Source organism: Terrapene carolina, unplaced genomic scaffold, assembly GCF_002925995.2.
Source record: "Terrapene carolina triunguis isolate 2854851 unplaced genomic scaffold, T_m_triunguis-2.0 Scaffold211, whole genome shotgun sequence".
NCBI classification, from domain to species: Eukaryota; Metazoa; Chordata; order Testudines; family Emydidae; genus Terrapene; species Terrapene triunguis.
Window position 1 is genome coordinate 35463943 of NW_020664562.1, and position 12208 is coordinate 35476150.

The 12208-nt window shown below is 40.2% G+C and overlaps 1 protein-coding gene across 3 annotated transcripts in view; it reads right to left on the reverse strand.

Annotated features, from left to right (window-relative positions):
- Window positions 1-6845: 6845 nt before the first annotated feature.
- LOC112115986 (serine/arginine-rich splicing factor 11) overlaps window positions 6846-12208 on the reverse strand; it is a 36623-nt gene continuing 31260 nt past the window's right edge. The window contains exons 8-12 of one of the 3 annotated variants that reach the window (XM_024213244.2): window positions 11527-11658; window positions 10814-10903; window positions 9647-9742; window positions 8983-9121; window positions 6846-7155 (exon numbers count right to left, since the gene is read on the reverse strand). In XM_024213244.2, coding sequence (XP_024069012.1) covers window positions 7123-7155; window positions 8983-9121; window positions 9647-9742; window positions 10814-10903; window positions 11527-11658 — 490 coding nt within the window. In that variant the 3' untranslated portion in view covers window positions 6846-7122. Of the gene's footprint in view, window positions 7156-7495; window positions 8876-8982; window positions 9122-9646; window positions 9743-10813; window positions 10904-11526; window positions 11659-12208 lie in introns of those variants that run through there. The other 2 variants (XM_024213243.2, XM_024213242.2) reach the window with 2 other exon arrangements.

Below are 12208 nucleotides of genomic sequence, written 5' to 3' on the forward strand. Positions count from 1 at the left end.
ACTCAGACTGCCCGGGTCCTGGCCACCGGCCCAGGGGGTCTCTGCATTTTAATTTAATTTTAAATTTACTTTACATACAACAATAGTTTACTTGTATTATAGACCTATAGAAAGAGACCTTCTAAAAACATTAATGTATTACTGGCACACGAAACCTTAAATTAGAGTGAATCAATGAAGACTCGGCACACCACTTCTGAAAGGCTGCGGACCCCTGCCCTAGAATGTGGAGTGGAAACAATTTTATTGCAAGACTAGAGTGATGACAGTGCCTGAGGAGGAAAATTATTTTTAGTCACACCGCTTAACTTTTTATAGATGTAAATTTCAATAACACTTTGGAGAAAGGCTATCTGATTCCTTAACATCTTAAAGGAGCCAGAGGTGTTACCTCACGCACATACAGAGCAGGCAATTTACAAGCTTTACATCAAAGCAGCAAAAGCAGGGAGAAAGACGATCCTTCGAAGGCCAAACACTATGGTAAAATGCTGGAATGTTAATTATGAGAAGTATTTTTTAAAATAGTGAAAAGCGCAACTAACTATCCTGAAATTCTTGAAGTTAGACCTTAATCTGAATATTTTACTAGTTAGTGCAAGGTTAGTAAATAGCTCCCTTACATGTTGGCTATCTGTAATATGCATTTTTATTAACTAGTAAATCCATTTACAATTTTTCAGCACAGCACTGATAGTTGATTATTGGGAGGGGAGTGGTAGAACATTTTACCTTAATGAGAATGTGGGAACTATCAGTTATACATCAATTCCTGGTAGTGAATTATATCTAATTCAGAATTAGAGCAGTGCAAGAACTATTTCATAATGTTTGGCTTTGTTTTGAATCTGAATGGAAACAATTTCTCACAAAATCAAGTGTTTCATTTCAAGAGTTTGAAACATTTTGATTGGTTAATGCTTCGCCCCCCCAAACAAAACTGCTGAAATCAAAATGTTCTAAGTTTTGTTTTCAATTAAATGTAATTTTCTTACAGATGTTCTAGTGGAAAATTCAATCAGTGCTATTCAGAATGTCTCAGGTATGCAGAGAACAGCTTGACTGTATTAAATATGAGTTAAGGTTGATATTACTGCAATTTTTCTATCACTAAATGTAAACTTAAGTATATACAATCTTGAGGTCAAGAAATAAGAATCCTTTTACACCATTTTCTTATATTGAGGTGCATTCCATTTAACTGCAAGCAGCAGCTACTGAAATATCTCCATGCTATCCAGATAAGGATTGCAAAGGTGTCAAAGTGACATGAAAGCCTGCCACTAATCTAACTCTTATTACAACTGGAGCATTTTGCAGAGCTACCAAGAGGAATCACTGCACGCACTTATTTATACTTTATGCTTTCTTTTAAGCAGAAGACAGCTTTTTACTTAATGCAATGGCACGTGACTTTTGGCACCACAAGGAGGATGCATCTCCAGTCATTTGTGGCCAGGAATAGAAGGGATTTGGGGAGGGAGGGGCAGGGAAGGAGAGGTTACTTATTTTAAAAGTAACAAGTTCTTAGAGATGTTCTGTGCCTATGGGTGCTCTACAGTAGGATATATGCGCACCTATGCACTGTCAACCAGAGAATGCAAAGCAGCGTCCGCAGGCTTGTATGTTTGTAGAGCAGCACTTTCTGCCTCCAAACGAGGGCATAAAAGCACAGAGCCGCTTCCACTCAGTTTCTTCAATACTGCAAAGCAGAGCCTCCAGAGCTAACAGGGAAAGAGGGTGGGGCACATTTCAAAGACTACAAGGTTATTGTAAGGTATGTAACCTCTCCTCTGAGTATATGTCCCTGTGGGTGCTTCACCATAGAAGATGCCCAAGCAGTAACTTGCTGAGGACTGCATCACCAAAGATGGTAGTATCCCTAGACGCAGGTAAGATCGTGTAATTCTTGGCAAAGGTATAAATGGGAAACCAAGTTGCAGGCCTACAAATTTCTGTTATGGGAACACCTTCAATAGAGAGATAGATGTGGACAGCTCTAGTGGAATGTGCTGTCACTCTGTGAGGGAGGTCTGCATCCGAGTTGATTCATAGCAGGTTAAGATGCAACCTGAAACCCAATTTGACAGTCTGAGTGGAAATAGGTTAACCCTTCATCCTCTCTCCTAATACAAATAGCATAGGAGGTGCCTGGCAGGTCTTAGTCCTGTCAAGGTAGAAGGCAACAGCCCTTCTGGCATCTATTTTATGTAGGCTGGTCTCCTCCCCAGAGGCCTGAGGTTTTGGGTAGAACACTAGCAGATGAATCTCTTGAACAATGTGGTATTCTGAAGAGAGCTTTGAGAGCAAATGAGGATGGGGATGCAGTGTAACCTTGTCCTTCTAAAAAGTGGTATATGGCAGCTTAGCCATAAGAACACTGAGCTCTTTCGTCTAACTGAAGTGATAGCTATGAGGAATAGTGTCTTTTGGGAGAGGTGGAGGAGAGAACAGGTAGCCATTGGTTCAAATGGAGATTTCCTCAGGGCATTGAGATCCAAACTGAGGTCCCAGTGGAGGGGCTGCTTTCTGTACAGGAGGCAACCTATAGGAATCTAGCTGTAATATGGTGGGCAAAGACTGAAGCCTTTAATGGGGGAGTAGAAAGCGGTTATAGCAGCCAGATGTACTCTAAGCTCATGGATTTAAAGAAAAGGCTTATCTAAGAGGTAGTCCAGGATTTTGGAGAGCTGAACCATTGAGGCTTCAGAAGAGTGAATGGAAGACCAAGGCGTAGAAGCATTTCCTCTTCTGAATGTAAATTTTGCAAACTAGATTTCCTGCTAGATAACCCTCACTCTTTCCTGATGCAATCTAAGATCTTCAGGATTAGAAATAAAGGCAGGTAAGCATCCAGTAGGATACAGGGGGGTGGGTACAATGTTGAAGGTATCTTCCAATGAGTTGCAGACATATTTTCTCTTGGAGCAGGACAGAATTTCATGTTGTTCAGGTGGCAAAGAGGTCTGCTTCTGGGGAGCCCCAAGTCTGGCAGATGCTAAGACAGACAGCATTGTTGAGCTCCCATTTGTGGTCCTGAAGGAAGTGTCTGGTCACAATGTGTATTCTGGAGTCCTGGAAGATAGAAATCTCAACTGGCTATCTAATAGAACATGCACCAGTTCGAAAGCTTAAGCAATGCTGCACACAAAGACTGGGATCTTGCTCTGACCGTAGCCATGTCTGAAGGCACTTGAAGGGCAATCTTGCATGAGGCATGACAAATGTGGAGGCATACAAGTTGTAGGCAAGTTCTTGCAGTTGTTTGCAAGCTATGTTGTATTGGCAAGATTAAACTGAATAGAGTAGAGAATCTCTCTTTGGCGAGAGGCTCTGGGAGTTTAGAGCCTAGAATGGCTCCAATAAAGACTAGTCTTTGGACATCAATGTAGATTTCTTTTTATTCATGCTGAGGCTTAGAGATTGAAATAGGGAGCCCTGGAGGTTGAAGACTGGCTCCTCAGGGACCGATCAGCTGTAGAGACCCAATCATCCAGGTACGGACTGCTATGCCCCACTGATGTAGGTGGGCCGCACTGCTGAAAGATTTGTAAAGACTGTAGAGGCTGTGAAAAACCTGAAAAAGGATTCAGTACTGGCAAGTCTTCTGAACTCAAATCCTATAAACTGAAGCGTAGGAACTGTTTGTGGGATGGGTGGATAGCTACACGAAAGCAGGCATCATAGAGATTAACGGTGACCAACCAGTCTCCTGAATCTATGAACAGGATTATAGTGGCTAGTGTCACCATCCTGAAGTGCTGGGAAAGGAGGTTCAGATTTCTTAGCTTGAGGATTAGTCTCCACCCCTTTTGGGAACTAGGAAATAGTTGAAATAGAACTTTCTTCTGATGAACTCTGGGGCAATTGGCTTAATCATCCCCAACAGCGAGACTGGACCTCTTGTTTCAAGAGATCTTTGTGAGATGAGTTCCTGAAGAGGGATAGGGATGAAGAGACAGTGTGGATGGAGTATCCCACATTGATCATCTCCAAAATCCATCTGAGGTTCTTTGTGCCCAGGCAGGGAGGAAGTGGCATAGTTGATCTCTTGCGGGGAGGAAGGGGAGATGAATGGAATCATTCAACACAGGATCCAGGTAGGTATATTTGGTTGAGGCCCTCAACTGAGATACCAAAATTATTTCTTAGAGGGAGGTGCAGGTATTGCTGTAGAAAGTGGTAGTCCCCTATTCTGAGGAATAGATCTCCTCCTTTGAAAGTAGGAAGGTCTCAGCCTGTTGCTGGGTCTACTGGAACAGCCTAGATGGTGGTTATATTTAGACTTACCAAACCATCTTTTTGTCGCAGTAACTCAGATATCCAGTGACTGTAAGGTAGCTCTTGAATCCTTCAGTGTGTGTAGGGAAGAGTCCATGTCAGAGTTGAAGAGCTGGGCCCTTTGAAGGGAAGGGGGGAGAAGAGGACCTTCAACTATAATCTGCACCTCTCTTGGGTGCCTGTGAATGATGTGGTATGGGGGGGTCTTTCTGATTGGAACCCTTATAAAATTGTTCCCTGAGGTGACCCAGGAATTCTAGTAAACCCACTGAGGGGATGGAGAGGGGAAGGGTCCCTTCTATGGATAGTCATAAGCCCTGTCTCCAGGATGTCTGGAGGGGTCTGAATACTGGCTCATTAGGGTGTGGTAGCAAGGTGATGAAAAAGAGCCCTCTATGGAGGCCTTCAGACTCTGAGAAGTATCATCCCCTGGGCTGAAGGAGGGAGCATCAGACATGGGTACTGAAGGCTGGAGGTCTGACCGTTTAATCTAAGCAGTACTAGGGAAGGGGTCCTGGTAAAGGACCATAACAGGTGAGATTCTGATACCTCTAGTATAAACAAGTCCTCTGAGAAATGAAATCAGGAGGCCGATGATGTCCAGAAGACTAAGCTGGTATTGGGCCTGGCATTGTACTGGTGATGCTTGTAGAAGAACTTCTCTGATCTTGAAGCCCTGGTGTAAGGGAGATAATGGTCCTGTGGCATGCATTGGAGGCCTGTGCCTGGAAATGTCAGTCAGGACCAAGGAAGATAGTTCCTGTGCAGTGGCTTGGTACCCAGGCTCAGATGGAGCTTTAGTTGCACCCTTTGGGGGGTTTATGAGGTGATCTACCCTCTTAGAGTCTCTGGAAGGAGAACGTCTTCTTAGATGTCCTAGCCGTTGAAGGTGCTGCTGCCATGGGACAGTCCAGGAATTTGAGGTTTATGTACACAAGGGGAAAACTGAGTCCTCCGAGGCTAGTGAGCACTCCAGTAGAAGGAGCTTCAGTCTAGCCTCTTTCTGAGACCCATCTTTAAACTCCATACAGACATTAGATGCAGAGGGGTTATAGGTGCCTCTGAGGCAGGGGAGAGCTTGAATTCCCATCACTACAAGGCAAAAACCAGTGGGCAGGTCTGTCAGGGCTTGAACCCTGGGTCTTTGGCATAAACCAGAGTGGTAGAGGATGGAAGGGGAGAAGAGTAACCCTTTCTAAACAAAACTATATAACATTAAAGAAATAAGGAAAAAATAAATGGAATACGAAACAAGGCAGGAAGTGGAGAATCAATAGACAAGCAATTGCTTCATCTCAAGCCACAGGCAGTAAAGAAGGAACTGGGTGATGTGGGGACATGCCTCATTTGGAGGCCTGAGGTGCTGCTCTGCACAGGACTGAGAAAGCATGGAGGCCTGTGCATTCCACATTAGAGCACCCATATGGACATATACTTGAAGAATGTGTGTTTTCCCATTAGCAACAGAAGCACAGTAACTGATTTTGCTAAAATGCTGAATGTTAGCATTTCTCAGTCTTCAAAGCTGGTACTCCATCAAAAGGAGTAGGGGCAATTCACATGTGGCAGAGCTACCAGTGTAGGCTCAGGGAGTTAAAATAATCATTTAGTGTTGGTCCACTGTACAACTATAAGATCCAATATTCTAAAAATGAGAACTTGGATTCTGCAGCAAATTCCAAAACATTGGAAAAAACAGAGCCATACACAATGAACACTCAACTGGTTACATTTTAGTAGTTAATTAAATCTGTTTTTGTTTTTATTTGAAGCTGCTGCAAAAAAAATCAGGAGCTGCTGATACTGATCACAGACCTAGTGTACTTCTGAATGCACGGGGCTCATTAAAGGCTTGCTAGGCCACATCTCATTTATATTTGTTCCCAGCTGATGAAGGGGCATCCACCCACACCACACATTAAGATATGATCTAAGCTAATTTCAAAGTATTCTGCATTTAAAAGTGAATATTTGCCAAAATGACCCCACTGTAGTCTGCTAGTGAAAAAGTGAATTTAGCACATGCTGACTTCTGAATGGCAACTAGGGCATCTGTGTTCAATTTTATAACAGGTGGAAGCATTCACTCAGTGCACTGGTGAACGAATGTGAATTAGTAAATGGTAGTTTGTAAACTTTTTTGTTACTTCCATTGTGTCTTCAGGCACCTGCACTTGAGTTACATACATACATACATATACACACACACCTACACCAATTTCAACACACAATGCTCCTATTTCAGAAAAATTGTGTAAAATTAATGTATAGTGTTTTTCCAAGTTTGTACCCACCACACTTGTTGGTTATCGGAGGACAGGATTCTCCTCATTGTTCAATGCTTTTTTAATCTACAAATGTTTTAATAAAAGCGGGATGGCTGTTCTTTTGTTCTGTACTTGCTAGCAAAATAAAGTACTTTTAATTCAAATGCGAAGGAAGTGTAATTTAATTAGAAGATGCAATATGCATGTCTGTTTTTTCTTGATTAACGGGATTATCAGCTTGTTTCACTCAACTAGAAAGAAAAGGCTAGGAGAACTCTTTGTATTGACATACCTCTCTGTATTGACAAAATACTCAACAGTTTTTTAAAAGTTACATTTCTACAAATTCTAAAAATGACACTGCATATCTAAATGGCAAGTTTCATTTTAAAACGTCTGTGGAAAAGTGACAATTTAAAAAACCAGATTCATAAAAATTACAAGCACTTGTGCTAGTTTTAGTTTCATTCCAATACCTACTCATTTAAACCAGTGAATTGTTCTGTCATTTCAGGACCTTCTTTAATAGGTTAGCTTTTAGAGTTGTATAGCTGATGCACACCCTTGCATTTCATTATCCTGTTCCTGCTAATCTTCCATCACCATTCTAGAGAAGATAAAAGGTGAAAGTGTTTATATTTCAATGAAAATACACACTTAATGAGAAAAATATATCTGAAAAGTACTTAATACTTTAGGTTCTCATTCACGTCTATTACTTTTATCCCCAGTTAAGATAAAATACATATTGTACTGAGGGGAAAAAAGGCTTAACTCAGAGCTGAAAGATAGGCTGGCTTAACAGTTTTCTTCACCACATTTACTAGTAAGAGATATGGATTTAAACTGTGATCCAGTTAAAGGAGGTGGATGAGGGGGAAAAAAGTCAACTCTAAATGAATGAGGTAATTTCATACATTCAATAGTGTAAATAAATACAAGTACAGTTTTACAGGAACATGAGCATAAGTTTAAGGGTTTTATTATCAAAGTCTTGTAAAACAATTTCAGAAACTGTACATCAACATGGCACAGACTGTAGCCCACTTTTGTTTTTACCTGCACAAAAGTAAAAGCTCTGAAACGTCTTTAACTAAGAAAACAGCTCGTCTAACTACTTTGCATAACATGGAATCACTGTGTGCATAAAATTACTACTGCAGTGACAGTAAACACAAATTTATTAGTTTATACAACTTGAGATCAAGTAAAAAGTACATTATCAAGTAGACTTGCTTTTAAAAGCATACAAAGGTCAATTTTAAAATGCACTACCTCTTTTTGCAACATGTTTAGCTCATGAACAAATATAAAATAAAAATAAAAAACTGGGTGATGAAAACTGCACAAAGCAACTTCTACTCATTGGGCACTGGACAAGTCAGGAGACTTTGCATTACTACATCAGAAAATTTGACCTCCCAGACCCAAGAGAAGAAGTTAGGAATTAAACTATACCTCTCTCCACTGCCTGAGATGGATTTTTAATTGACTGAGTAAAAGCCATCAAAAAAGGTTAGTGCATTTTAACCTTGTCAAAATGAAACAAAACCCACCCACCCACCCCCCAAAATAGCCACATGGCTAAAAAGATTATCTACTTATATCAGAATGCTTATTTCCAGATGTAACTATGAATATTAATTTTGTGTAGCCACACTTAAGACCCTTAAAGATCCATCATACGTTGTAAAATTTTCTTAGAACATTTAGGATGTTTCTGCCACAATTAACATGCAATCAGTGCATTCCCTATACTGCTCTATTACTGCAATGAATCAAACTCTAGAAACACTATCATAAGTGAGCCAATTTACTAAAGGAGATCATACAACATAAACAACCCATGCCTGCTGTAGATGCATGCAGCTTTTCACTTTTGCTTGAAGCAGCACCAAGTTAGTAAGACCTACTTGGCTACTCAAACCAATTTGGCCATAGCAAGAATGGCAACCAAAGTACCTCTCACTATAAAGCTTTTGATGTAAATTAATATCAGGAGCTTTACAACCATTTATAGATTAGAGCTGTATACATCTAGATTTAGGATTAACAAGTACAGCATAAAAGAATCACACAGGAATGACACTGATGCATGTCTGCAGCTGCATTCACTGCAAAGGCAATATTCAGTCACTCATATCCATGTCTTCTTCATGATGATCATCCCCATTTACTTTGGATTCTCTTGCTGAATCTCCACTTCCCTTATCCACTGGTGATTCCTTTATTTTGGGGGAAGCAGAATCTGCTACTTTCTTTTCTTCCTTTTTCTCTTTCTCGCTGTCATATCCTTGTTCTTCTTCATCATAATCCCTTGTGACCTGCTTTGCCGAGATGAAAAAGTAAAAGTAAAACTTGCCTCAAGGTTCTTATGGGTTTAAGGTTAATACTACACCAAAGGCAGTGAAACTAAACAAGTTTTTAAACATACTTTTACGTCTTTGTCACTCTCGGATTTTCTTTCCCGATCCTTCTCTTTGTCTTTGCTTTTTTTCTTCTTGCTCGTTGACCGCTCTCTCTCATCTCTGCTTCGCTCTTTGTCTTTATCCTTCTTCTTTTCCTTTTTATGTCTAAGATGACAGTAAAGTACCTTGCTCAATCTTCGCACATTGCAAAAACTAAGGTTAAGACTTTATTGTAATTCCCTCACACAGAACCAGCCCCTCATGCTAAAATCCTAGTTTAAACCAGAAGCCACCAAACTCACAAAACATCAGTTTGGCCAAGGTTAACTATTCCTTTAGAATACAGTCACATCCAGCCAACTCCCTATCGCAGCTCAAAGCAAGAGGGGGTGGTGAAAAGACAGTGTGGGGAATTTTCTAAACAGGACAAGGCAGGACATTAAGTTTATTTTCAGAATGCAACACACCCCTTCCACACATTTATTAGTGCCAGAACATTAATCATCAAAAATCAGGACTTCCCTCTCATGGAAAATTTACAGCAGAGTTCAAGAAATTCCTTGGTTGAAAAGGATAAAACTATACCCTCCACTATAGATCAAACATTCCAGGCACCAGGACTCCCCAGATACCCCTTTGAAAATTAGAGCTACAGAGCAACTGAACTCAGAGGCCTGCTAGCACACTGACCTTCTTGGAGATGGGGACCGAGACAGTTTTCTTTTAGGGGACCTGGGCTTTTTAGGTGACCTTGTTCCACTCCTGCTTCTTCTGCGCCGTCGTTCTCTGTAGGCATTAAAAGGTAACAATTCAAAAACATCTCAAAGTCAGAAGTGTTTCAACTAGAGTTTATATTAACTTAAATATATTTGTACTGGCACATATCTACAATCTAAAGGAGCATTGCTCTACAGAGACACTCCTGCTTGTTTTACCAAAAAGACATATTTACTATTAGCAGCACTGCAAAGCCAATGCAGCTGTTGATATGCAGCGCAAGCTGCCCTCTATTCTACTTCCACTATCATGAAATAAATTGCCATCTAAAATGGTGTAGCAGTCAGACAAAAACAGCTTGATTTTCAGCTATCATGTAGATTTTTCAATAAGAAAATGGTTTCGTTTCATAAACATCCATTTTAACAAAGGAAGGAGCAGAAATCTATTTTCAGAGACCAACTAATACCTTCTTAGCACTTAAAACTTGAGGCACTTCATTCCCTTCTTTATAAGTCCAGGGACATCTCTCTCTCTCTCTCTCACACACACACACACACACACACACTCACACGTTAATTTAAGAGGTGCTTTATTTGAAAGTACATTTTCTCCTATTATTCTTTTATATGTGGACAAAATAAATGCAGGTATGTTCCTGTAGTTTTCAAGCTGTCACAGTAAACAATCTCTGAATTGACATTTTCAAGAGTCCAGAAGCACTCTCTGAGTGTGTTAATTTAAGGTTGGTATTTTTTCCTTGTGTATGAGATTTACAGTAAAAAAAACCCAAACAAACAAAGAGATGTGCCTAGATCAATAAGGTGTTGCACAGATTTCTTTAAATGCTCCAGGTAAGATCGAGTCTCTGTTTCACTTTCCTTGAAGTGGGAGCTGCGGGTACTTTGATAAATGGGCTATGGTGGTCTTGTTGAAACAGCTCCTGTAAATCTCTGTAACCCTAGTTGAAGTGCTAATTCAAAACCTATAGCAACACTCTGCAGCAAATAACTGACTTCTTCAGAGGTGAAAGAAGATAATTGTCACAATGATATGACAAACCAGGTTAGAAACTTTTACATCAATACCACTATATTCTATCCTTGAAACTCAGACTAAGAGTGACTCAAATTCTGGTACCTGCTTGTGCTTCTAGATCGTCTGGTTGTGCTGTAGCTTTTTGGTGGAGTTTTAGAACGTTTCTTTTCTTTCTCTTCCTTCTTTTTATCCCTTGAAAGGCAATGAAATGTTACATATTCAAAATCAGTCAGTTTTAGAGACAAATATTTGCATGTCACAAGAATAGGAAATAATACCAGATAATCACAACTCTCAAGACATTTTACAGCACAAATTGATTGTCTCTCTCCACTGTGAAACTCATTAGTGAGAAAGAGAAAGCAAAGAGGGACAATTACTGAAACAGCAGAACAGCTATTTTAATTGTTCCTGAGACATCCAAGAAGAAATTACCAAGCTCAGACGCTAAAAGTTACAACTTATTTTTAAATGTAATAAGCATCCACAGCTCCCATTGAAACTAATGGGAGCTGCATGTTTTCAGCATCTATGAAAATGAGGCCACATTTAAGTGCCTAAATACATATTCAGAGATGTCTTAACTTTGGGCATCACAGCGGAACACAAACCTACTCTTATAAAGATACTTCCTCAAAGACATGCAAAGTTAAATTATACAAAAATGCTATTTGTTTAAACCTTGTCAGTGTTATGCTTCAGTACCTAGCACTGTTAAGATCTCCAATTTGTGGCACAGTAATAAAAACTACTTGGTAGTATTTGATGACTGGTTATTTTCTTTAACGGAAGTTAAAGTCGCAAGAGAGAATTACTTGGTTTTGGATGCGCTCCTAGACCTTCTGCCTCTCTCTCTGGAATGAGATCTCCTCCTTCTTGGACTTTTAGATCGCCGCCTGCTTCTTGACTTTGAATGTGATCTCCTCCTTGATCTGCTTCTTGATCGTCTATCGAACAACACATTAGCCACAGGATTACAAAAATATATTTGACCTAGACATACAGACTATTAGTTAAATCCTGTCAGTGCATACAGAAAAAATAAAGAAGATGGACCCCATAAAGTCATGCCCAGAAAGGCCACAACAGAAAAGCAAGTGCCACAAAGTACAGATGATGAGTGAGTGATGGAAACCTATCAGCTATGCAACATTATCTATTTCGGTATGCGAGTACACACTTATGGTGGCAGAAGAAAACTGATAGGGTGGCGAGGAATTATTTAAAATGGAGAAAGTGAATGCATGCCACATACTGATCAGCTGTAGGAGCAGCATAGAAGGCATGGTGATGAGAGCGAGGGGAAAAAATATTGGGTAAAGTATGTTGGTAGGCAGATCAGAGATGCAAGCAGCAGTGGAACACTGCAGATCTGAAGGTGGGAACAAGCTGAAACTTGATGTAGAAGATTTAGGGGACCCAGCTGAGTAGTATGAAGACTGGAGGGACATAATTAGCATGACCTAACTGTGGTAAGAACTGAGAGGCCAGAGACAT